Source organism: Procambarus clarkii, chromosome 39 (assembly GCF_040958095.1).
Source record: "Procambarus clarkii isolate CNS0578487 chromosome 39, FALCON_Pclarkii_2.0, whole genome shotgun sequence".
NCBI classification, from domain to species: Eukaryota; Metazoa; Arthropoda; class Malacostraca; order Decapoda; family Cambaridae; genus Procambarus; species Procambarus clarkii.
Window position 1 is genome coordinate 7,415,881 of NC_091188.1, and position 27,116 is coordinate 7,442,996.

The 27,116-nt window shown below is 45.7% G+C and overlaps 2 protein-coding genes across 3 annotated transcripts; one reads left to right on the forward strand and one right to left on the reverse strand.

Moving 5' to 3' along the window:
* The first annotated feature begins 1,159 nt into the window (after positions 1 to 1,159).
* On the forward strand, positions 1,160 to 6,403 carry LOC138372754 (uncharacterized). The gene is made up of 2 exons (XM_069338350.1): positions 1,160 to 5,884; positions 6,276 to 6,403. Exon 1 carries the CDS (start codon positions 2,199 to 2,201, stop codon positions 5,139 to 5,141), a length of 2,943 nt encoding a protein of 980 aa, XP_069194451.1. The 5' UTR covers positions 1,160 to 2,198; the 3' UTR covers positions 5,142 to 5,884; positions 6,276 to 6,403.
* Positions 6,404 to 10,213: 3,810 nt separating this feature from the next.
* On the reverse strand, positions 10,214 to 26,278 carry LOC138372755 (mucin-5AC-like). Of its 2 annotated transcripts, none has more exons than XM_069338351.1 (2): positions 24,964 to 26,278; positions 10,214 to 12,100 (listed from the first exon to the last, which is right to left on the reverse strand). In XM_069338351.1, exon 2 carries the CDS (start codon positions 11,294 to 11,296, stop codon positions 10,340 to 10,342), a length of 957 nt encoding a protein of 318 aa, XP_069194452.1. In that variant the 5' UTR covers positions 11,297 to 12,100; positions 24,964 to 26,278; the 3' UTR covers positions 10,214 to 10,339. Both variants share the same exon structure in this region, with proteins under 2 accessions (XP_069194452.1, XP_069194453.1).
* Between the last annotated feature and the right edge of the window lie 838 nt (positions 26,279 to 27,116).

Genomic DNA, 27,116 nt, shown 5'->3' on the forward strand with positions numbered 1-27,116 from the left:
AGGTGAATACACACACACACACACACACACACACACACACACACACACACACACACACACACACACACTGTTATGATCTCAGCCTGCAGGAGAAACGAGTCTCCCTTCTTGAGAGTTATTCAGCAAGCCTGACCTAACTAGAAGGTCTAGCAAATATTGAGGTGATAACCCATATGAAAAATGGCTGGTTGGATATGTAAAACAATTTAAGATTATGGGCAGTAAGTAAGGAAATAGATAAATGACTGGCTAGGAGATGTGGACACTTTGCTGGAGGCGTGAGGCTCGCTTCCGGAGGACCTTGACCTCACTTGAGTGCCAGACATCGCAGGGGGAAGCCGCGCTCCGTTGAGCTCCCGTCAGAAGGGAACCCCTAGTGATATATCTCTGAGAGAAGAGAAGTGTGCAGACGTGCCAGCTGTGGAACCGAGCTGGGAACGTTGTGGTCTCAAGTCCTGGTCGAAGAAGAGAGTATCAAGCCGGCCAGAGACATTATTGTGGGCTGTGTGGAGCGCCCTGACCAGACGCCGTCAGAGGGAAAGCGCCCTCGATCAGTTAATCTGTGGTAAGCACGATATACGCCAGTTCATAGTGATTGCATTGTAGTTGGTCGTGTGCCCAGCGACAGTAGCGATGTTTATTTATAAGTTAGACATGTTTTAATAAGGCAGAAGGCCTGAAATAGGAGAGTGAAGAGGGAGGAACACGGAGCGACGTCCGTCCTCTCTGAGCGCTGGCGGACGACTGAGGGAGCCTGGCTCCGGATGGAGGAAGACCCTCCCAGCGAGTGAGGACGCCGCCGCCAGGCGAGGTGGAGTATGGACCCGCCCAAAACGGGGGAGTCCACTCTCACTGTATGTAGAGAACAGATAGAGGTTTGAGGCAAGCATAGTGTGTGGTTATTTTTGTTTATGTGTTAAAGGGGAACATTTTATTGGAGTGTCGATGGGTTGCAGGTTTGTTCTTTGGGGAAGAAGTTGCTGAGAACTTCGAAGCCAGCAGAGGAAGTAGCTGATGAGACTCCAAGGTAGTGAAGCAGAGGACCTCGAGCTGTGAGGAGAAGCAGCAGTGAAGAGGAGTGTCACGTGCTTCTGTAGAGGTGGTGTAGCAGCCAAGAGAGCTGTGGAAGAACCTAACAGAAGGGTGAAGCACCGTAGTTGCACAAGGAAACTTCATGATAGCAGCCTGGAGGAGCTGCAGAGGATCCTGGTAGTGAAGCCCGGCAGAACCTAAGGATATTAGGGTTGTGAACTTCCAGAGGTGGAAGGGGAAGTTCTGGTGGATTACTAGTAGGGAGTTGATAGTGTTTGGTTGTCATTAGCTTGCAAGACGCAGTGAGAGGTGAGTGACTGTTGGCATTCTTGCGTCAAGGAGTTTTTTTTATACTGAAGTATCAATGAACATTTATACTGGTATATGTTATTGCATTCAAATGCTGGTTTTCTATATATATATGTTATCTTGCTGATGGTGCAACAGTGTGTAGGTTTGACCAACTTGAGGAAGTTAATAGTATCAGGTGGTGAACCAGGAGGTAGGATACCACTTGATAAGCTGATAATAGAGTTCTGATGGTATTGGAGTGCAACCTGATTGTGATATTATAGAGTATAGGATTCATTATTATTATATGTGTGTATGTATCGTGTATGTGCTTTGTTCAGTAAATGTGTCACAATTTGCTGGTGTTTGCCCTTGTCCTAGTGAGGCTTCCCAGGAGGTAGTAAAGAAGGAGAGAGAGAGAGAGAAAGAACCATGAACCACTGCTGTGGACAGGGTAGGAGGTAATACTAGTAAGTCATAGGGGGATTGAGGAGATCATATCACCTAAGGAGAGAGTGGGGAGTCACAGCGGCTCGAGTGGGTGTGTGCACGTGACAACGAGGCTGAGTGTTGGAGCCGCATCCCCTAAGCGTGTGACGTTGAGCCCCTCTCCAAGAGCCAGAAGCGCCAAGGGTGATCTCCTAGTATAAGCACTCTGCCGAGTTGTGGGTTGGGTTGTCCATAGAGAAGGATCAACGACGACAACACCAACCAACCCACAGTCTATATAATAAAATTGGGGGCCTGTGTCCGGGAGAGTGAACTGACACACCCACACCCTGTCCAAGAGTGTATTTGTACACCCTTGCCGAAATAGATAAACTGTGTGAACGCAGGTGTATATTCTCTCTCTTGGGAAGACTCACAGGACAAAGATGGATAAGGTGCAAGCATTCGTGGAGTCAGGCAAGCCTGAGGACTTGGAAGGTTGCACGAGGGATCAATTGAAACAGATAGCAGAAAAATGTGGCATTAGGTTGAAAGCATCTAAAGTAGCTGGGATGAAGGATGAGATCCTGAGGCAGTTAAGAGCCAAAAGTGAAGCGGCAGAGCAAGGAGCCCAAAAAGGAGCTGAAAGTGGAAAGGAGGATGATGGGCAGGATGAAGTGAGATCCCAGGGATCGAGTAGGAGCAGCAAGAGTAGCCGCAGTAGCAGGAGTAGCCGAAATAGGAGCTTGGAGAGATTCCAGTTAGAGCTCCAGATGCAGCAACAACGAGAGGACAAGGAGAGACAGTTCCAGCTGGAAAAGATGAAATTAGAACTGCAGATGAAAAATGAAGCCGAGAAGGAAAAAGAGAAAACCAAACTGGAAGTAGAAAAAGAGAAAACCAGAGTAAGGGAACTGGAGTTGGAACAAGAGAAAGAAAAAGAGAAAGCAAGACTAGAGGTCGAAAAAGAAAAAGAGAGAACAAAACAAATGCAGATAGAAGCGAACAGAACCTTGGCTGAGCAAAGGATTGAACATGGGTTGCCAGAGAGCACCACCCAGGTATCACACTCACCAGATGTTAGGGTTAGGGAGAAGGACATTCCCTTGTTTGTTCCCGAAGAGGCAGAGAGCTTTTTCGAGCACTTTGAAAAAGTAGCCAGCATCAAGGAGTGGCCACAGGAGGAATGGGCCCAGCTGGTCCAGTTAAGATTGACCGGTGCAGCCAGGGAGGCATACACCCAATTGTCACTGGAAGAGTGCCAGGATTATGCCACGGTAAAGAGCAGCATTTTGCGCTCGTTTCAGTTAACCCCAGAAGCTTATAGGAAGCGTTTCAGAGAGATGGTGAAAGTTGGAGCATGTACGTTTGCTGAGACAGCAAGAGATCTGGAAAGACGATTCCAGAAGTGGATTGAGGCTGCTGGAGTTGGATCTTACGCTGACCTAAAGCAACTGATGGTCATGGAGAAGTTCTTGGAGATGATGCATCCCGAAACAAAGTTCAAGATCCAAGAAGCAGGGATAATGGAGGTGAAAGATGCCGCAGATAGGGCAGATATGATTACTGAAGCGTACAAGAGCTTGAGGGAGAACAGAGTGAGAAGTGAGGCGAGACGCAGCAATGGCAGACCCAATGGAGTCTGGGGAGGAAGAAATTATGAAAGACCCAGAAGAGTTTGGGGTGAGAAAAATTTTGATAAATGGGCAGATAAAAGTAAGTACCCAAAAACTCAGAAGAGTAGGTCGCGCACTTCGTCTGAAAGTGAAGATGGAGGAGCAAAACGAGAAACTGATCGGTATCCAGGAAATCAAGAATCCAGTAAAGCTCCACAGAGTACGAGTAGTACGTCTGGCCCGAGGAACTCCAATACGAGTGGGCAGAGTCAGAGCTACTCTGGTACATATAGAAGAGACTTTTCCCAGATGAGATGTTACAATTGTAACGGATTGGGTCACGTGATGCGAGATTGTCGGCAGGGCAAGAGAGTTGTGACCCTGGCCATGTGTGACCCCCAAAGTAAATATACTAATGTGTTCCGAGACAAACCACAGAAGATGAACTTAGTGAACGAGAGGTATAGGCCGTTCATGAGCAAAGGTTGGATCAGTATAGGAGGACAACCTGAGGTAGAAGTTGGTATCTTAAGAGATACCGGAGCTAATCAGAGCTTGATTACGAGAAGCCTGATTGGGAATGATCGACGGTTAGCTGGCAGTGGGAAGATGAAAGTATATGGGTTATTGTCGGAGAGTGACATGCCCGTTTGTACTGTCCAGCTAAGGTCGGAATATGTGTCGGCGGAGGTGATGTTGGGAGTGTGCCCCGACATACCTGTTCCAGGAGTCCAAGTGATCCTGGGGAATGACTTGTGCGGGACAAAGGTGTTGCCAAGAGTCATAGCGGAGACTGTGCCAGAGGAGTGCCCAGAAGGCCACGGCACGGGTGGGACGCCTGAGAGTGTGAACCTGACTGACATCCGAGGAGATGAGTCAGGAAACCGCCAAGCCATTGAGTACCCTGTCTCGGTAGTGATGAAGACAGAGGTGGCCGACGAGGAAGACGCTGGAGAAGGTGAGACAGTGTCGATTCAGCCGGTGGAAGAGATCGATATAGACATAGCGTGGCTGTTTGATGAAGGTCCAGCCCAGGCAAATGGAGTCTCGGTGAGGTCGAAAGTGAGGATGACCCAGCCGAAGAAGAATCATGTGAAGAGAGCGGACCTGAGTAGAGCCCAGACTGCTGAAATTAAGAGTCGGAAGGTGAATGCAACTGTGCTGAGTAGGAATGAGGAAAGATGTGGACAGACTGAGGACGGGAATAGAGCGTCAAGTGGTCCACGAGCACAGAGGCATATGGATAGTGGAGTTAAGTTGTTTGAGATGTCAAGAGTTGACATGTTTCACAGAAAACGTGAAGAAAAGATAGTGAAGAAGAGTAATAGCCGGGAAAATGAAAGGAGAAGAGACAGTATGTGTGGAGAGATGCTTACGAGCACTCTGGGAGAGGCAAGACGACGCGTACGGTCGAATGCTGTTGGATGTAGTACAGCGCTCGAAGAAACTTTTAGGGAACGAAGAAGAGTTGAAGGAGAAGAAATGGAGTGGTATAGAAGTGAAAAGTGTGGGAAGAGGATGATGATGCAAGCATGGAGGAATAGAAGAAAGCCGAGGACTCGATGGGAGTCGAACAGGATGAGGTCTCAGATAAATGAGGAGACGAAAAGGAGGAGCGTCGGTGAAGACGATGGAGTGAAGTATGATGACAGGAGACGAAAGTATAATGGCAGTAGATGGAAGAGTGAAGACGACAGAGGAGGTACAGACAGCAGATGTCTGACTCTGGACGTGAAGAGAAGAAGACGAGGAAACGGAGGGTGGAGACAGTAAGTAGAGTGGACCAAGGGAGTGCAGGCGCCCAAAGAGGACAGCCTAGCTAAGAGGTGTCAGAGAAGTCAGATCATTTGTGAGAAGAACATGTTCCTGGAGAGTTGTGAGCCAGATGTTGCAAGGTGCAACGAATTAATTGTAGACTCCTAAGAGAGTATATGGGGTGAAGAACGAGACAGTGTGGTGGCGGATGTATTATACCGAGCTTTGCCACTGGAATAACTCTCAAAAATAAGGGGAGGGGAGTGTTATGATCTCAGCCTGCAGGAGAAACGAGTCTCCCTTCTTGAGAGTTATTCAGCAAGCCTGACCTAACTAGAAGGTCTAGCAAATATTGAGGTGATAACCCATATGAAAAATGGCTGGTTGGATATGTAAAACAATTTAAGATTATGGGCAGTAAGTAAGGAAATAGATAAATGACTGGCTAGGAGATGTGGACACTTTGCTGGAGGCGTGAGGCTCGCTTCCGGAGGACCTTGACCTCACTTGAGTGCCAGACATCGCAGGGGGAAGCCGCGCTCCGTTGAGCTCCCGTCAGAAGGGAACCCCTAGTGATATATCTCTGAGAGAAGAGAAGTGTGCAGACGTGCCAGCTGTGGAACCGAGCTGGGAACGTTGTGGTCTCAAGTCCTGGTCGAAGAAGAGAGTATCAAGCCGGCCAGAGACATTATTGTGGGCTGTGTGGAGCGCCCTGACCAGACGCCGTCAGAGGGAAAGCGCCCTCGATCAGTTAATCTGTGGTAAGCACGATATACGCCAGTTCATAGTGATTGCATTGTAGTTGGTCGTGTGCCCAGCGACAGTAGCGATGTTTATTTATAAGTTAGACATGTTTTAATAAGGCAGAAGGCCTGAAATAGGAGAGTGAAGAGGGAGGAACACGGAGCGACGTCCGTCCTCTCTGAGCGCTGGCGGACGACTGAGGGAGCCTGGCTCCGGATGGAGGAAGACCCTCCCAGCGAGTGAGGACGCCGCCGCCAGGCGAGGTGGAGTATGGACCCGCCCAAAACGGGGGAGTCCACTCTCACTGTATGTAGAGAACAGATAGAGGTTTGAGGCAAGCATAGTGTGTGGTTATTTTTGTTTATGTGTTAAAGGGGAACATTTTATTGGAGTGTCGATGGGTTGCAGGTTTGTTCTTTGGGGAAGAAGTTGCTGAGAACTTCGAAGCCAGCAGAGGAAGTAGCTGATGAGACTCCAAGGTAGTGAAGCAGAGGACCTCGAGCTGTGAGGAGAAGCAGCAGTGAAGAGGAGTGTCACGTGCTTCTGTAGAGGTGGTGTAGCAGCCAAGAGAGCTGTGGAAGAACCTAACAGAAGGGTGAAGCACCGTAGTTGCACAAGGAAACTTCATGATAGCAGCCTGGAGGAGCTGCAGAGGATCCTGGTAGTGAAGCCCGGCAGAACCTAAGGATATTAGGGTTGTGAACTTCCAGAGGTGGAAGGGGAAGTTCTGGTGGATTACTAGTAGGGAGTTGATAGTGTTTGGTTGTCATTAGCGTGCAAGACGCAGTGAGAGGTGAGTGACTGTTGGCATTCTTGCGTCAAGGAGTTTTTTTTATACTGAAGTATCAATGAACATTTATACTGGTATATGTTATTGCATTCAAATGCTGGTTTTCTATATATATATGTTATCTTGCTGATGGTGCAACAGTGTGTAGGTTTGACCAACTTGAGGAAGTTAATAGTATCAGGTGGTGAACCAGGAGGTAGGATACCACTTGATAAGCTGATAATAGAGTTCTGATGGTATTGGAGTGCAACCTGATTGTGATATTATAGAGTATAGGATTCATTATTATTATATGTGTGTATGTATCGTGTATGTGCTTTGTTCAGTAAATGTGTCACAATTTGCTGGTGTTTGCCCTTGTCCTAGTGAGGCTTCCCAGGAGGTAGTAAAGAAGGAGAGAGAGAGAGAGAAAGAACCATGAACCACTGCTGTGGACAGGGTAGGAGGTAATACTAGTAAGTCATAGGGGGATTGAGGAGATCATATCACCTAAGGAGAGAGTGGGGAGTCACAGCGGCTCGAGTGGGTGTGTGCACGTGACAACGAGGCTGAGTGTTGGAGCCGCATCCCCTAAGCGTGTGACGTTGAGCCCCTCTCCAAGAGCCAGAAGCGCCAAGGGTGATCTCCTAGTATAAGCACTCTGCCGAGTTGTGGGTTGGGTTGTCCATAGAGAAGGATCAACGACGACAACACCAACCAACCCACAGTCTATATAATAACACACACACACACACACACACACACACACACACACACACACACACACAAACACACACACACACCATCTCCCCATATCCTTATCAATCGAAGCACTCCTTCACACTCCAATACCATCCCCCTTATCCCCGACACTGACCAACCAGCCCACGCACATATTCAGGACAACACAGCCACCTTAACCAGCATGTAATTAACCACCTCTCAGTAACCAGACGAGCGAACAACAAATAACTTAATTAGTGCATTACGTCAGACGTCAAGACGAATCCCTCTGTCATCACCCTTACCTCCCTAGGTGTCTTAGAGAGGCTGTTCTTAAGAGAACACTCGAGTTTGGGGAAGGAGTTCAGTGTTCTGAAGACTATATCGTGGCCTGGCCAAGGCTGGCGACGCCTTGAGGAAGATGTTATCCTTTGGTGAAAGGTATCGTCGTATGGTGAAGACCTGTGTCGTCTAGAGGGGGGAAGATATCGTCCCGTGGCCTGTTGGAATTCCTTGGCTATCCCCTCGAGAGCTTTTCGACAGCTGCTTTTGATTGCCAGAGACTATGAAGTCGTATATAACCTCTGTACGACTACAGAGGTCTACCTGTCTCGCGTGCTCTCTCCTGTGTGTGTGTGTGTGTGTGTGTGTGTGTGTGTGTGTGTGTGTGTGTGTGTGTGTGTGTGTGTGTGTGTGTGTGTGTGTGCGTGTGTGTGTGTGTGTGTTTGTCTTCACTATCCTCCCTTCTCCTTGTCTTCCCACACAACACCTCCCTTTCCCAGCCACCAGCCACGCCCCCCAACTTGTCTTGGTGATCCTGATCCTCCGCCTCTCCCCATGATGGTATCAGCCTGGCTCTGGCTCCGTATTGTTCTCCTGTGGTCAGCGTATTGTCAGCTCTCTATTGGAAACATGGAGTGAGTGCTTCTTTACAGAGACGGACGGCGTGGGCTGAAGATAAGGAGGGAGGGAGGGAGGGATAACTGGGGAGAGGGAGAGGGAGAGAGGGAGAGAGAGTGAGAGGGAGAGAGAGGGAGAGGGAGACAGGGAGACAGGGACACAGAAAGAAACAGAAAAAAAGGTAGATAGAAAGACAGTTCGCGTTATAAACAAACTCTCCGGGTGTTGTTTCTTAGGAATTGCTCAAGTCCTGGCAAGATCGCTGTTATAAACTGAGAGGCGGGACTGAGAGAGCGTCCTTATGAGGAATTCCCGAGACTATATAAATTAACAAAATTCAAGTTGCAGAAACTCAACAAATGACAAGCTTGAGGCATTATAATTTGGATCAACCAGCACCAGAAGAACTAAAACTGCCTTTAAATGTTTACGACTTTTAGTCAACACATTAAGAACTTTGCATATTAATTTCAACGTTAAAATCAATCGCACATATCTATTTAGCGCGCATTACACAGTATTTTTATCATTGTTCTCGAGCCGCCTCAGAATATGTCGATTTTATTGAGGAAGAAATCGCTGCCGGAACTCTATAACCTTCTGCTTTAGTTTTCCGAAATAATATGTGTTGAAACGTTTACAAAAAATGTAAGAATTATTCCATGCATTCACCTGGGCTCTGGGAGACTCGAACCGTTGACCCCAGGCCTGTGAAGCCGTAGCTCTATCGACCGAGCTATTGAGTAGTAGTAATAAGGGAAGGTCTCCTAGAACCCCGGTGAATGGAACGTTTATTTCCACCGAAGTGTGAATGGCAATTTATATTATTTTGTATGAATTACTTTCCACAGTTTCAAAGTTTTTTTTTTTTAATATAGAGCACAGGTTTTTTTTTTACTTTGTTATCAAAACGTAACTGAAATTTCTTTCAGTTCAAGGACATGAAATATATACCACGATCAGGAGTGTTGATATCATTAGGTAAATAATTTGAAAAATAAAAGAATTATAGTAATATGTACAATTATTCATTGATCATGGAAAAAACTGACATATATTTTCCTCTATCGTTCTTTGGCCAAAGAAGCATAGAGGCTGCTCCCACACCGTCACAGGCTTCCTCAATCCCTGCAGAGGAGTAGTGAAGGATGGGAAAGAGGAGATGGAGAAAAGGGGGAAAGAGAAATGGTGGATAGGGCAAGAAAGATAAAAGATGGGCGAAAAGGAACACAGATGAACAGAGAGGGGAAACGGAGGAGAAAGACCCTATATATATATATATATATATATATATATATATATATATATATATTGCAACAATGATCGAACCCGTCTGTGACATTCATCAATGTTTCCCATTGTTGTGTTCTTCAAGAGATCCATAACCTTTAAGCACCTTTTTGCATTATTATTTTTGTATCAACCCATGTATATCTTGTAACCATCAAATGCATAATAAAGCACAAAAAATATTCAAGGAAGGGGGTGGTAGGAGAAAAGCACACAGAAACTGTATTGGAGGGGATCTAAACATTCCCTCTAATGCGTTATGCGTGGTTTCCTCCGAGGCTATGGGTCCCCCTTCTTCCAGCTAGAGGTGGTACTCCCTTCCTATATATATATATATATATATATATATATATATATATATATATATATATATATATATATATATATATAGATATAGATATATATATATATATATATATATATTTAAATTATGCATATATATATGCATAATTTATACTGAATAAACTCCCTCGAATAGGAGTTTCAAACCGTGGAACTTCCTACCCGCAGAACCGCAAATGCCAACAACACATTACTTCGGTATAAAATCCTGATAGGAAAAAAAATCTTCTTTAGGAACAATGGTGGAACCGTCGACAAGCCGCCGGCTTCCTGTCCCCCGTCGAGGCCACCAGGGAGATGCTGACGCTCAGGTAAATTCAGGTAACATATAACTATTTTATTCACTACTTGCTGGACACACACATAAGAATACATATGACCTAAATCTCATAAAACAACACGCCTGGAATACATGCTAGTTAGGCTGATTGTTAAGATACATGTGTCACTAGTTTAACGTAATACTGCAGATGTGTGATGCAGCATGTGTCATGCTCTGTGGTGCACCATGTGTCATGCTCTGTGGTGCAGAATGTGTCATGCTCTGTGGTGCAGCGTGTGTCATGCTCTGTGGTGCTGCATGTGTCATGCCCTGTGGTGCAGCACGTCTCATGTTCTGTGGTGCAGCATGTGTCATGCCCTGTGGTGCAGCATGTGTCATGTTCTGTGGTGCAGCATGTGTCATGTTCTGAGGTGCAGCATGTGTCATGTTCTGTGGTGCAGCATGTGTCATGTTCTGTGGTGCAGCATGTGTCATGTTTTGTGGTGCAGCATGTGTCATGCCCTGTGTTGCAGCATGTGTCATGTTCTGTGGTGCAGCATGTGTCATGTTCTGTGGTGCAGCATGTGTCATGTTCTGTGGTGCAGCATGTGTCATGCTCTGTGGTGCAGCATGTGTCATGCTCTGTGGTGCAGCGTGTGTCATGCTCTGTGGTGCTGCATGTGTCATGCCCTGTGGTGCAGCACGTCTCATGTTCTGTGGTGCAGCATGTGTCATGCCCTGTGGTGCAGCATGTGTCATGTTCTGTGGTGCAGCATGTGTCATGTTCTGAGGTGCAGCATGTGTCATGTTCTGTGGTGCAGCATGTGTCATGTTCTGTGGTGCAGCATGTGTCATGTTTTGTGGTGCAGCATGTGTCATGCCCTGTGTTGCAGCATGTGTCATGTTCTGTGGTGCAGCATGTGTCATGCCCTGTGGTGCAGCATGTGTCATGTTCTGTGGTGCAGCATGTGTCATGTTCCGTGGTGCAGCATGTGTCATGTTCTGTGGTGCAGCATGTGTCATGTTTTGTGGTGCAGCATGTGTCATGCTCTGTGGTGCAGCATGTGTCATGCTCTGTGGTGCAGCATGTGTCATGTTCTGTGGTGCAGCATGTGTCATGCTCTGTGGTGCAGCATGTGTCATGCTCTGTGGTGCAGGAGGTGTTAGGCTCTATGGTGCGGCGAGAGTATCATGCTATATTGTGCTTCGGGAGGAGGGAGGTGTCATGCTTCAATAATGCACGAAGATTGCCATATTCTATAGCACAGCGGGTGTCAGGCTCTGTGGTGCCGTAGAGGTATCAAACGACGACGTGGTGTTGGCTCTATTAGAAGCGTCGTCGGGCGGCGTCGGCTCTGTAGGCGACGCCCGCGGTGCTGCTGCTCTGAACGCGGGAACGTCGAAGAGCAAGAAATTTGTTGAGGCCTCCGAAGTGGTTGGCTCCACAGGTGGCCCGCTGGTCGCAGACGCCGGAGAAGTCCTCGTTGAGTCCTCATAAGAGCTGGGTGGTGCTCCGTTAGCATCGCTCGCGGCCTGAGAACCCTCTGCTTCTCCATCAGAAGAGAAGGGCTCTTCACCCTCGAATCCTTCTTCGGCGTCTGACTCAGGAGGGAAAGTCGCTACGTCAGGAGCGTCTGAATCGGGGATACAACTTCGGATTTTTCTGCAGCGGTTGTACCAGTCCCGGTAGTGGCAGGGGAGGCAGGGCGATGCTTCGGAAGGGGGAGAAATGCGCGCCTTCTCAGATCTCTTACCCGAATCACCAACTGCTGCCGGCGAGGAGAAAAAGATTGAAGAGATGGAGTTGTCGGCGTTGACGATGCACCCGAAGACTTTCTTGCAGCCGACGACTTCTTCCCTGTAGCAGGGAAGACACGGCGTGTCGATGACGAGTTGGTGGATCTGTTGCTCATCGGAGTCCTCTTCTGTGGGCGGCGCCTCGCTCGTCTGGGGAGGTAAGGGAAGGATGAACATCTTGTGCACTGCTTAAATACAAGGGTTAAGGATGCGGGAACATTATGCAATGGAACCTTATGTGCAGAAGATATGTTTCAGGTTAATTTTGAGCGTGATGCTTGTACGTATGTGTGAGTGTGCAGCACCGTGGGTGTACTCACCTAGATATAATCACCTAGATGTTGTTGCTGGGTCGAACTGGGCTCCTAGCCCCGCCGTCTGACTGTTCTAAGATTAATGTTATGACTTATTTCTCACGCTTTTGTCATATTTATATTTAAAACTTTGAATCGACTTTTACATCTAGCCGATTCAATTTATTGAAAGCTCTAACAGTGAAAAAGTTCTTTGTGACGTCCCTGTGACTCATCTGTGTCTCGAGCTGCCATCTATGACCCCTCGTTCTGTTCTTCCTGGCTTTGAACTGCTGCTTTCTCTACCTTGTAACTTTTCTTTACACTCTTATATGTTGTTATCATATCCCCCTCCCCCCACTTTTTCTCCTTTCTTCCAGTGTGGTAAAGATAATTTCTCTCAGTCTTTCCTCATAGTCTAATCCCTTCAGCTCAGGAATAAGTCTCGTTACATGTCTTTGGACGATTTCAAGTTTATGCTAGTTCATTTTCATGTAAGGGTTTCTTGCTGGGGATGCATATTCAAGTGTGGGTCTTATATTCCTTGTATATAGATCCCGAAAAGACCTTTTGTCCAGATTTCTGGGGGAAACACAACTGTTGGCCAGTATGTCATGTGCAGCTGTTGTTATTCTGCTAATGCTGTCTTCTGGCATCAGATCCACTCCCAGGTCTTTCTCCTTTTGTGGCTGAATAATCTATCTTTCCTTCTTCCTATACTGCTGTACTGGTCTTCGCACTCATGTTCCAATCATCATAACTTTACATTTGGCTGAGTTAAGCTCGAGCAGCCATTTTTTCAGACCCTTTCTGGAGTATGTCAAAATCTGTTTGCAATGCCTCATAATCTATCTCTGTCCTGAATATTCTCATAAGTTTGATATCATCTGCAAACATTTATATGAAAGAGCCAATTTCCTCTGTCAGATCGTTGAGATATATTAGAAACAGTACGGGCCCTAGAACCGAGCCTTGTGGTACTCCGTTCATATCCTCTCTCTACTCTGATGTCTCTGCCCTCACTCTAACCCTTTGCTTCCTTCCTGAGATTGATTGTTGCCGCCGAAGGCGGCTAGTTTATTGTGCACCCCATACTCATCCTGTGAGCGGTAGCGCAAAAGCATTACAGAGGGCACAAAAGGTCTTTATCAGACCTCATCTTAGATTATTACATAAACAATTTCTTTTATCCTTCACTCTCTAGCCCACCTTAGGACTCTTACCGATACGCCAGCCTGCTTCTCTAGTGTGAGTCGAAGTCTTTCGTTCGGGACAGTATCAAATGTTTTTTGACAATCGAGGAACATGCAGTCTGTTCCTCTCTCTCTCTCTCTCTCTCTGTCTCTCTGTCTCTCTCTCTGTCTCTCCCTCTCTCTCCCTCTCTCTCCTTCTCTCTGACCTCTATTATATTGACATAAAAATTAAAGTAACGTTTGTTGAGCAACGGCAATTAAACATTATGCAATGAAATAAAAAAATCATGACAGATAAACTGTAAGAGGGAAAGAGAGAGAGAGAGAGAGAGAGAGAGAGAGAGAGAGAGAGAGAGAGAGAGAGAGAGAGAAAGAGAGAGAGAGAGAGAGAGAGACAGAGAGAGAGAGAGAGAGAGAGAGAGAGAGAGAGAGAGAGAGAGAGAGAGAGAGAGAGAGAGAGAGAGAGAGAGAGAGAGAGAGAGAGAGAAAGAGAGAGAGAGAGAGAGAGAGAGAGAGAGAGAGACAGAGAGAGAGAGAGAGAGAGAGAGAGAGAGAGAGAGAGAGAGAGAGAGAGAGAGAGAGAGAGAGAGAGAGAGAGAGAGAGAGAGAGAGAGAGAGAGAGAGAGAGAGAGAGAGAGAGAGAGAGAGAGAGAGAGAGAGAGAGAGAGAGAGGCATAATGGTAGACACGAACTTGTTTAAAAATCGGCAAGGGAAAAGATTATTTTACGTGATAGTGGAGTACAGATGGATAAATTTATCAATCTATCCATCTTTCAGTCCATCTGCCTATCCTTTTACAATTCATCTAACTATCCATCTGCCAATCTATCAATACATTATTTTATTATTATTATTATTATTATTATTATTATTATTATTATTATTATTATTATTATTATTATTATTATTATTTTAATTGGTGCGTGATTATTTTACGTGGTAGAGGAGTACAGATGAATAAATCCATCTATCAATCCATCTATCATTCTATCTATTCATCTATCCTAACCAACCCTAACTCCAAGCGACAACTCGACGTATTCAGAGCATATCACTGCCAAGTGAACGGTCTTATAATTAACCCCCCCCCCCACCCCACTCATTGTCAGACAATGAGCTCTCAGATCAGCATCACCACAACTACGTGCACAGTAACAAGGCACTTCCTGGTGTTGCGAATTATACGACGCTGCCATTGTCCCCATACTTGGGACAAACAAAAGCGGAACATCCTGTTTGTGTGTGTGTGTGTGTGTGTGTGTGTGTGTGTGTGTGTGTGTGTGTGTGTGTGTGTGTGTGTGTGTGTGTGTGTGTGTGTGTGTGTGTGTGTGTGTGTGTGTGGCCAGGAGGAGGAGGAGGAGGAGGATGCTACATCAGTCATCCCAACAATACCAACACATTCACAACGCGTCCTCTCAAGCAGTAGGTCGCGTTTGGAACGTTGTGGCAGCCAAGGTGATAAAATGCAGCCTACAGTGAAAAGGTTCACAAATATCTATGTTCTTTATATGCACCGGAGTTATGGGTTAGGTGGGTAGTGTGGGTTCGTAAGTCTCTGGTTAGGTTACGAGGTTGGATTATATAAATAATGGCACAAGAAGACATGAGACTGAACTCATGTAACCTTCACTGGAAAAGTACGACCCTCTCGGTGTCGTACTCTTCCGGTGAAACTTTTCCAGTTTCTCATCATCAGTGAAGATGAGAGACGTGATTCAAGGTAAGCATCAGGAGACCTAATGCCTCAATAGAGCACCTGGAAGGGATCTTGAGGTTATCTTGAGATGATTTCGGGGCTTTTTTTTTAGGTTAGTGTCCCCGCGGCCCGGTCCTCGACCAGGCCTCCACCCCCAGGAAGCAGCCCGTGACAGCTGACTAACACCCAGGTACCTATTTTACTGCTAGGTAACAGGGGCATAGGGTGAAAGAAACTCTGCCCATTGTTTCTCGCCGGCGCCTGGGATCGAACCCAGGACCACAGGATCACAAGTCCAGCGTGCTGTCCGCTCGGCCGACCGGGATATGAGGAATGGGTGAAGAATCAGTGCCCAATGACGAGGATCGAACCCCAATCCTGCTGGAAGCGAGATCTTGACGATTTTTCATATAATTCCCAATAGAAGGGATAGAAAGAGAGAGCTTAATACGTCCGGGTGACAATCGCCAGGAACTGGGCTCGACGCCTGGATAGAGTTGAACGCTCCAGGCATCATCCCTTCACACTCTCTCCTTAGTGAGTCCTGCAGTAATTATTGCGGATCTTGGTGGAGTCATGTTGCCGGATCGTGGCCTGGGAAAACTTATAGGGTAAGACTTTACAGTCTCCTGCGGCAGGGAGAGTTCTTAGACTCAAAAAAAAAGTGATGTAAGAGAGAGAGAGAGAGAAAGAGAGAGAGAGAGAGAGAGAAAAGAGAAAGAATACTCACCAAGTTGTACTCACCTAGTTGTGCTTGTGGGGGTTGAGCTTCGGCTCTTTGGACCCGCCTCTCAACCGTCAATCAACAGGTGTACAGGTGCCTAAGCCTATTGGGGTCTATCATATCTACACTTAAAACTGTGTATGGAGTCAGCCTCCACCACATCACTTCCTAGTGCATTCCATTTATTAACAACTCTGACACTAAACAAATTATTTCTAATGTCTTTTTGGCTCATCTGGGCACTCAATTTCCACCTGTGTCCCCTAGTGCGTTTGCTCCTTGTGTTAAATAAACAGTCTTTGTCTACCCTATCAATTCCTTTGAGAATATTGTATGTGGTGATCATGTCCCCGCTAACTTTCCTGTCTTCCCGAGACGTGAGGTTTAATTTCCATAGTCTCTTCTCATAGCTCATACCTTTCAGTTCGGGAACTAGTCTGGTGGCAAACCTCTGACTCTTCTCCAATTTAGTTTTATGCGTGACGAAATATGGGCTTTATGCTGGAGCTGCAAACTCCAGGATTGGTCTGACATACGTGGTATTCAAGGTGCATTCACCTTGTTGTATTCACCTAGTTGTGCTTGAGGTGGATTGAGCGCTACTCTTTCGGCCCGCCTCTCAACTGTCAATCAATCAACTGTTACTAACTAATGTTTTGGGGGATGTTACACACACACACACACACACACACACACACACCTAGGACAAGGGCAAAGGGCCTGATAACTGAGTGGACAGCACTCTGGACTCGTAATTCTAGGGTCTGGGTTCGATCCCCGGTGATGGCAGAAACAAAATGGGCAGAGTTTTTTTCACCCTGATGCTCTGTTACCTAGTAGTAAATAGGTACCTGGGAGTTAGACAGCTGTTTCGGGCTACCTCATGTGTGTTTGTGTGTGTTTGTGTGTGTGTGTGTGTGTGTGTGTGTGTGTGTGTGTGTGTGTGTGTGTGTGTGTGTGTGTGTGTGTGTGTGTGTGTGTGTGTGTGCGCGCATTTGTGCGTGTGTGTGTATGTATATGTGTGTGTGTGCGCGCGTCTGTGTGCGTGTGCGTGTGTGTACTCACCTATTTGTACTCACCTATTTGTGCATGCAGGAGCGAGTTCTAGCTCTTGGACCCCGCTTTTCTAGCCGTTGGTTGTCTAATGCAATGACTCCTGACTAATCTCCCTATCATACCTGCTTGTAAAGTTATGACTGGAGTTAGTCTGTACAACCTGCTCCGTTACGTCATTCTATTTACTCACTACCCGTTAAGGTTAAAGAAAACCGAGTCTCAAGCTTCCATCTGTGCCCCCTAGATGTATTGATATTCATTGTAAACTCTGTTTCCACCTTGTCAATGCCTCTAAGTAGTTTATACGTCTGTGTCATGTCCCCTCTCTCTACCTCCTAATCTAACGTTGGCAGGTCTCCATACCTCATCTCTCGCAGCTCTGCGACGAGTCTCGCTGCAAACTTCTGCACCTTTCTGAGCTTCCTTGTGTGTTTTTTTATGATGGGGCTCCACGATGGGGCGGAATACTCCAAGACTGGCCTCACACAGGCGGTATGTTTTATACACAGTCTACATGTTTTCTTGTCAGGGTCTTGAAGAGACTTGAACAATTGTTTAGGAAGGTTTACATATTTAGGTGCTCGTTGAATTGAAGCAATTATGGGAGGGTGATCAGTTAACTTTACTGGGAAAGACACAGATCCCAACTGTAACCTACTGTGTCTTGCTCCCTTCTCCGATGTCAAAGAATATGTAAATCGTTTCAAAAAATCCATGCCTAACAATATATCACCAGGGAATGTTACATTATCCACCACAGTACACTCATGGATACAAGGTTTATCTTTTTCAATGTTAAAAGTTAAAATACATTTTCCCAGAACGTCAAAGTGTTGACCATTGACAGCTGTTAATTGTGCACCCCCTTCCTTAAGGCGCACCTGACTGAAGGTCCTAAATGAGTCCATCTTAATGATGGTTACCTGACTACCAGTGTCCAGGAATGCAGTCAACCTCTTCCCGCACACCCTCACTTCAAAAGTGGGCCGCCCTTCCTCCTTGGGGGCCTTATCTCATAATTCCTCCTTACTATTGGGGCAGTCATCTCGTTTGTGGCCTCGTCCGCCACAACTCCAACACCTGGGGTCATAGGTGTAGTACCAGTGAGGAGGCGGGCCTGCTCTATGGTGCCCTCCCCTCTGGTTACTAGAAGAGTTACCTACACTCTCCTTAACACGATGTAAATTGTTCGTATCTACCGCTTGGACATAAGAGGATTGTCTGGTGTCAGTTGTATCCTTACACTGCCCCTGAATATTCTGTAAGTCCGTAGCGTACTCTATTAAACTGTAGTAATCCATCGTTACACTTGCAGCTGAAACGTGAGCTCCAAGTGTCCCGGGGATTAACATACACAACAGTTGTTTAGCCTTCTGACTAATTCTCAGGTCATCGTATCCTAATTCATGCCTCAAGTCACGCACTCTACGCAATATGCCAGTTCCAAAGTCTTTGAGAGTTTCGTTTGGGCCTCGTTTTAAACTAGCTAAATACCTATTAGCTGTTTCCTCTGTTATTTTCTCTTTATATCGTCTCTTAATTGCTGACACAAACTCTGGCCATGTTTGCAAATATTGAAACTCTTGGTCCTGCATTATTGAACCATTAGGGTCTATACACGCTCCCGCTGCTAAATTAATTTTCACCCAGTCATCCTGGGCAGCTGACAAACATGAACCTACTTGCCCTAGCCAGTCGTCTATTTTCCGGTTACGTTCCACTATGTTTGTTGGTAACTCTTTGCAAATTAGTTTGGGTAACACTGGTCTAGGCAATGAGAATGATGAAAATGGGGGCTGACGCATACCATGAGACGCAGGGGGCATGGAGTGTAGATGTTGGCCATGGTTAGGGAAGGGTTGGTAATGGGGAGGGAAGGGTTGGTGTAAGGTAGGGTTATAGTGATGGTCCGGTGGGGGGGAGGGTTGGGTGGGGTGACGGTGTGAGGTAGGGGATTCTAGGGGTTGGTTCTGGGCAAGGCATGAGATGGTAGAAGAGGGTTTGGTCGTCTGACCAAGGTTGGGGTTGCGAGGGGGGAGAGGTGGGGTGGTATTGGTGGGGACAGTCACCTGACCGGACCCCTGGGTGGACCCCTGGGTAGGCGTATGTAAGCGCCCTGCCGTAAGGTTCACATATAGGGGTTCAGAGAGGCGCTTCCTAATTTCTGAGGATGGGTAAGGTGGGAGGGGGGGGGTGGTTGGGGAGGAGTATGTGGGGAAGGTGCAGGCCGCCGCGCCCCTGGGGTGTTGGGTTGGGAGGTCGGTCTGGGAGGAAGTGGGGGAGGGGTGATGTCATTAGGCTGCTGAGTATCAGGGGTGGACAAAGGACGGCTACCCAGCATGTGACCTGATGTGACCCCATCACCTGCACCTTGTGGGTCGTCACCTGACTCTTGAACCGTGCTATCCACTTGGACAGCCTGTCTCGGCTGTATTGCTAGAAGGTTCTGTTGGCTAAGCCCTCCCTGACTCCTTAAAGCCCTATCTGAACTCATGATGCCAATAAACTACGTCTGAACGACTAGTTCACCGGACTAGCGCTGACCCAAAAATGTTGAAAAAAAAAATTAAAAAAAAAAATCTTTGGAACTAACAATGATTCACTGAGAACAAGACAAAAACTCACAACGTCGTTATAACTAGCCCCTTTACTTAACAAGGATGGTAATTTCAATGTCACTTCTAAAACAAAAAAAAACGTAATTACTTTTCAATCTGCCTGCTCTTATGACAGATAATAATCGATATTACTTTCACCGCGTTGAGACAACTTCTCCTACGCGATACCAATACACAATTTCCCACGCACTATTCATTAACAATAATTCACTGATAGAAACTATTTGTACTTCCTATCGGGAAACTGTAATTACTGCTCGTATGAGCTTAACTAATAGTTACTCTTACTCCTTAAACCTACAGCCACATCACGTGACCCAGAGTGTTTCCCTAGCTTCTTCGCCGGTCAACAACTCAAAACTTTTGCCACTCCTGTGACCAGACTTCAAACGTCAGGCGTCCCTAGACGTGAGTCAACTGACACACTAGTCCACACTAGCATGCTGTACAATACCAATACACCTCAGATTATCGCGTTCAATTGGAGTAAATCAGTCAATCGCGATAATTTGAACAGAAACACCGCTTAAAACTACTTAATAGCTACACCGAACGGTACAAGACGCGTGAGACTGAACACTGTAAAACAATGTTCACCACCGCTAAGCCACCATTGTAATAAACCACATTGTAATATCTCGCCTTGTATCTATCTCGACCGCGCACTCCGCTACTACCACTGAGCTAACCGTGCAATCTCCGCTCTTTCTATGGTAATAACAGATGTTATACCGATCATATAAGATGTTAACACTCGGGCCGTCATACGAAGACGTAAACCAGTACACAGAGGAAGGAGAGAGAGAGAGAGGAAGAGGGAGGCAGGGCGAGAGGAGAGAGAGAGGAGAGAGCGAGAACGAGAGCAAGGGAGGGAGAACGAGAGCGAGTGAGGGCGAGGGAGAGTGAGACAGAAAGATAGAGGTAATCGTAGTCACAACCTATCGTATGAGTTACCGAGTGACGCTGCCACCACCCTGAGTTACCGGACAGGGGACCGGAGTGAGATTCGTAGGTCTTGCAGATGGAATAACCTACCAGGACAGGTGTAGGGGACAATTGAACGGTACAAGGATCCTGGCCTGACACTCGAATAATCCTGACCACTTGGGAACTATAGTGTACACCAGAATAAGGCGGGACACACCCAATACTAACACCTCAACACGGAAGACGAACGGGGGGAGGAGTACTGAATAATTAAGAGCACTAGGTCACTAGGGCAAAAGGGACGGTAGGCCCAATATCACTAGGCAAGGAACCATTAATACACATTTAATAACACTTAATATCTGACTTTATTAAAAATAATTAAATAAGACACTCCCTAACTATATTCCCTACTAGAGGCCAAGGGTACTGAATGAGGTGCTTTAGTACAAGAGAGCCGTACTTACTCGTATGTTGTTCCACCGTTTCCGGGAGATGATGTTCCTTCCCCGGGTCCACACACACTTTTCTACTGGGCTGCGCCCACTCAACTGACTCCCCTGATCTGCTGCTCCTCAGCTGAACATGAGGGTTTTGCATTTGTTGTTTAGGGGTTAATCCCTGAAGATTATCATGACGGCATCAATTCTGACCTCTTTGTGATTCGATGACCGTTGACCTGACTCTATGGCTAACTTATACAGAGGTGTAACTTTTACATTGTCTGCCGCCGCCTGTCTGGCGCCTGTGGGTTGTTCATCCTCCACGTGGCCTGTTCATGCTGTTATGATGTTCATGTACTATGTACTGCTCTCTTGTTACACAGTGATCTAAAAGCCTCCTTATTCAAGTTTCTGAAGGATGTTCTGACTTTTGCCAGAGTAGAGTATGCGGCTGAGGTTATTCTGTTTATATGAACTTGTGAGTGAGTGTGTGTGTGTGTGTGTGTGTGTGTGTGTGTGTGTGTGTGTGTGTGTGTGTGTGTGTGTGTGTGTGTGTGTGTGTGTGTGTGTGTGTGTGTGTGTTCACCAGTTTCTCTGCAGGATCGAGCTGTTAACTCCTGGACCGCGGCTGTCTATCATCACTTGTCTAATATATTGGTTCACGGCGTATTTTCTATATAATACCTATACCTATAAGAGAGAATGCCTGTTTGTCTGTCTGTCCAAAAGTGGAGGCCAGATTCTTTGGGCTACCCGCACTCAAATTTGTGCGAGGAATGGTCTGGGGCATGGGGCAGATATAGGCTGGTTAGAGTTTGCCAAAGTTAAATGTTTCATGATATATAACTTGTAACGAACCCCCCCCCCCCCACCCTGTGTGATCTTCAAGAGATAAGAAATAATATCGGGGATGTGTTATCCGTAGAGTGATCAATTAGGAAATCTTAATTATATCGCATTAGGAACAACAACAATGTTGGACACAAGCAGTCATCCACCACTACACGATCTATTTTTCTCAATGTTTGCTGATAAGACACAAATTACGAGTGCCATAGATAAAGTGGAAGGCTGCTAGAAACTACAACATTACCTGAACAATCTGAAATAATAGTACAAGAAGTGGCTAGTAGAGTTTAACTCAGACAAGAGAAAAGAAATGAAGGTTAATGCCTGTAACTCGGAGTAAACCGTCCAGATATAGACCTAGAGGAAGATATTATACAGCACTTGTCCCCCCAAGCCTATAATAACCAAGCCTATAATATAATAACCGGATATATATCATCACGGGATATAAAATACTGGCCAACATTAGAACTTCCTTTATAAGTCTGAATAAGAACGCGATTAAGATCTTGTAAACAAATACCAAACAAAAAAGTAAACACATAAGAAAAAGGAAACTACAGAAAGCCTATTGGTTCTTACACACAGAGATCACACTAACGTGATGCATCAAATGAACAAATCCACAAGGCCCGTGACGAGGATTTCAACTCTTTTTATCCCTGTCGTAGCTCAGTCGATTAAGGCAGTGTCTGGGATGCTCCCGGATGCAGGTTCGAATCCTCGTCACGGCCCTTGTGGATTTGTCCTATTGGTCCTCTCACGAGGCCGTTCCAATGTCTAATGTCCGATGATTCCTGGAAGCTGCGGCAGGAGCGCGGGGCCTGGCTTCCTGAAACACAATACGAGGCTGAGTAACATCCAGAGCCACATGACTCCAGATTAGTACCAGAACTCTGGGAATTGAATTAAGAGAAATGACTAAAGGCACTGAAGCTCATGAGAGTGTAAAATAGAAGAAACAAGGAAGGCATGATAATAATAAATAAAGTTCTATTGGTTCTAGTGAGGTTCTCAGGCAAATAGATGAGGAGAGACTATTTAGGTGCGTGAGACACGAACAAGGGGACACACGTGACAATTAAGCACACGAATTAACCACATAAACACTAAAGAAAATTTCTGCGTCAGAATAGTGAACAAACAGAGTGAGCTAGGAGGTGGTGGCTGACGACTAAACACACAGATAAATATGTAGACACGATAGAGCCCAAACAGCCTTAAATTATAATCTTAAGGACTGAAAAACGGGACACAAGAGCTGAATAATTATTTGACAATTTTGGGTAAAATTCCAACAAGAAACAAAACCAAGAGGAGAGACAATACACCACACGATGGAACACACACACTCACAACAACAACAAACACTACACTACACTACACTACACTACACTACACTACACTACACTACACTACACTACACTACACTACACTACACTACACTACACTACACTACTCTACACTACACTACACTACACTACACTACACTACACTACACTACACTACACTACACTACACAGGTGTGGATTTGTTCTAGAACAACAAATATTCAAAGGTTAGTATAAGCACATTGCTAGACAGAGGGACGGGACTCCAAGGGGGAAGTAGAAATAGCCTAAGCTACACTATCCCTTTGAGATGTATTTTATTGTCTCAATAAACGTGCCTGAAGAGTGAACCAACGGACGAGGACAGTCCTTGAGGCTGATACCTTGAATCAAATCTCACTCTCACTCCACCCCAGCCCCACCTGGCGTCCCGGTCCGGGGCGGGGAAGAAGGCCTGACTCCTGATCCTAACCTGGGCTGAGGTATGCTGTAACTCTGTAACTACTATATGAATACTGGTACATTTGATGATATATTGGACTTATACCAAAGACTGACCGTGTGAGGTATCAATTACACAATGTATGTATGTGATGTAACTATATAACCTGAGCTTGTAAAATCATTTTAATCACCTTCAGTGGTTAAGTGCTTAATAACACACTACTTTCTCTATCACCTATCTCACTCTGTCAGAGTAGGAGAGACAAGAATGTATATGTGTGTGTATATATGTATGTATATGTATATATATATGTAAGTATATTTATGTATATGTGAGTGTATGTATATATGTATGTGTATAAAGTATATGTGGAAGCTGATTAGAATTACATTTCACCTTTGTAAATGTACATTAATGACACTATGTAAAAGACACATCGACCACTTTATGTAGGGCATGCGTAAATCTGTGTATCTATGTATATATATGTCTGTAGGTTAGCTTAGCATTTTAAAAGCACTAAAATCCCCTTCTGTGGTTGATTGTTCAATGAATCCCTGAACAATATGTTTAACAGATCTCTAACCCTGTCCACGAAGGACAGAAGAAAATGTATATATGTTGGTTAGCATTGGAAATGTGTGGCCACGTCTGTGGTAGGAACAAATAATAATAATACAAAAATAAACCTCAAACACCGGTTTCTGGGGATCTGGGTTTAAACTAATTGTTGAACTGTGGAAAATCTCGCTGGGTAAGGCTCAAGATGAGCTGAGTAAGGAACTACAACTCTTTGCCTACTAACAGGAGTCAGACGTCATCTATATGCATTAACTTGAAACACAAATAAAGAACAGTGCTGAGATGCTAATAAAAGAGTGCATGAAAAACTAATTAAAATGAAGGAAATGTGTAAATCAAAGTAAGAATTGAACAGAAGATCAGAAAACGAGTATATAAGGATATGACAAGAGGCAAAGTAACAAATGAATGACTTGGCTGGAAGACTTTCCAAGAGAGATGCAAGTAGAATGATTGTGGGTCACCAGCTGTGTGGACACTACCAGGACTCACCAGCTGTGTGGACACTACCAGGACTCACCAGCTGTGTGGACACTACCAGGACTCACCAGCTGCGTGGACACTACCAGGACTCACCAGCTGTGTGGACACTACCAGGACTCACCAGCTGCGTGGACACTACCAAGACTCACCAGCTGTGTGGACACTACCAAGACTCACCAGCTGTGTGGACACTACCAGGACTCACCAGCTGTGTGGACACTACCAGGACTCACCAGCTGCGTGGACACTACCAAGACTCACCAGCTGTGTGGACACTACCAAGACTCACCAGCTGTGTGGACACTACCAGGACTCACCAGCTGTGTGGACACTACCAGGACTCACAGCTGCATGGGCACTACCAAGACTCACCAGCTGTGAAGACACTCCCAGAAGCAGAGCGAAGAGGAGCATGAGGTGCAGGAAGCACTCAGCGGTGCAGACTCGCCACTTCTTCATGGTCTTGTGCCCGGGAGGTGGACAGCGAAGGGCGTCTCCTCGCTCCATGACACGAGAGTCTCCAGGAATCATCCACTGGAGATGAGGATTAGATTTTTGGCTCTGGTCCCGTACGATGTTTATTTTGGTTCTAGAGTTGATCTTCGATCAAGTCTCGGATTTTGATTCTTGATTTTCGCCTGATTGTTGGTCTATTGGTCTGATCTTTTAAAGAACATACCGTTAGTGGATAAGAAGAAAATTGGCCTCAAATTTATAGGGTAAAGTTAGCTCTTTTTCTCCAGTTTAAAAAAATGGGTATTAGCAAGCCCTTGTCAGCCTGTAGATAATTACCTGCTGGAAAAATAAATTTCAAAGTAGCATTTACTGAAGTTTCAGTAAATGTTTCAGTCGCATTAACTGAAGCAAACGTGCCTTCAAGTTTTCAAAAGACTCTTTTTAGGAGAAAATGTTAATCAATCTTTCGTCATGCCGTTAATGATGGTTATATACACCTCGTTAACTAGTTTCTCTTTCACTTGGTGATGCGAGAAGATGGAGATGGATCTCTCAGTGAAAGGGAGGAGACAGCCGGAGTTAGGGCAAACAAATGGAGATTTTCCTTGCTGGTAATTTGATCTCAAGAGAGTTGCTCTGATATCATGCATGATACGGAACTTTTTTTTGCCGAGTAGAGTTAAATGATTCTTGTGTATGACTTGGGAATTACGAAGATTATCTCCTGACTTCACTCCACACAGCTCAAGTTAATGCTTAAATATCATACAAATAGCATATGATTATTTCTGGTAATTGAGTTCATTTCATCTAGGGGGGTATAATTATACATAAATGTCTGTGCTCGAGACTTGAGAAATTAAATAAGTTTTTTTTTATCATACAGCCATCTTGTATTAAATCAAACCAGCACCCTTCGGGATTTCATATATCTCGGGCATTTCACACAAACGCACCACTCCAGCGAGTGTGTCGCTGCTGCATGTTCCTTCTACAGTGGGAAAAATACTGTTTCCACTCCAAAAGGTCACTCATATACGGAGCCCAAGTACCAAGTATATAGTCTACCACACTGAAAGAGCGACCACAGGCAGCTAGCTATCCTCTTCCTTCTCGCAGCAACAGCTCTCCGGTACGGTACCAATACGGCTGCCTCGAGGACTGAGCGGGGCGACGCGACACTGAGTGTAGGGAAGGAGCAGGAGCAGGTTGTGTTGTGGCCTGGGTGAGGCGCAGTGGCTTACTGCGGCGTGGTGGTGACCCACCTGTCTGGCTTAACCTAATACACCTTCCGGTGAGGGGACGCTGGCCTTGTGGCACGCTCACTGTCTACTTCCTGCTTTGTGTTCGGGTAGGAGGGAAGGGGGAAGGGGGAAGAGAGGCAAATGGGAAATAGGGAATGTGTAGAGAATGTTAATTTGGCTGAGTTTGGCTGCAGGAAAAAATCTAAACTGATAATCATGGGTGACTTCAAGCATGGAAAGATAGACTGGGAAATTAGGGAACCACACGGAGGGACATAAACATGGAGAACAAAAATATTAAACGTGGCAACAAGAAACTCTCTATGCCAACATGTCCCACAAGAATGAGAGGGAATGATGAACCAGCCAGACTTGATCTGGTATTCACCCTAAATGAGTCAGACATAAGGGAAGTCAAACCAGAACCTCCCATAAGCATGAGTGACCACAGTGTTCTGACATTTGAGTATCTGGTGGAAGTAGGAATAACCCATCCAAGGAAGGGACCGAAAAATAAAAGGCTGGAATATCGAAGGGGAAACTATGATAAGATAAGAAATTTTCTAACAGGAATACCATTGGAGACAAAACTCAGACGAAAGTCTGTATAAGGTATGATGGACTACATCACCTAAAAGAGTCAGGAGGCAGAAAGTTTATCCCGGCCCAGAAGGGGAAAAAAAATGAAAAGAAAAAGGGAAATCTGTGGTTCAGTCAGGCATGTTAGGAAGCAAGGCAGCTAAGCACAAGGACATGGAAAAACTACAGAAATAACAAAACACTAGAAAGCAGAGAGATACCAGAGAGCCAGTAATGGGTACATCA

Coding starts and splice junctions, on each gene's coding strand:
- LOC138372755 (XM_069338351.1), bottom strand. CDS start 11,296: ATGACACATGCTGCACCACAGAGCATGACACATGCTGCACCACAGAAC.
- LOC138372754 (XM_069338350.1), top strand. CDS start 2,199: ATGGATAAGGTGCAAGCATTCGTGGAGTCAGGCAAGCCTGAGGACTTG.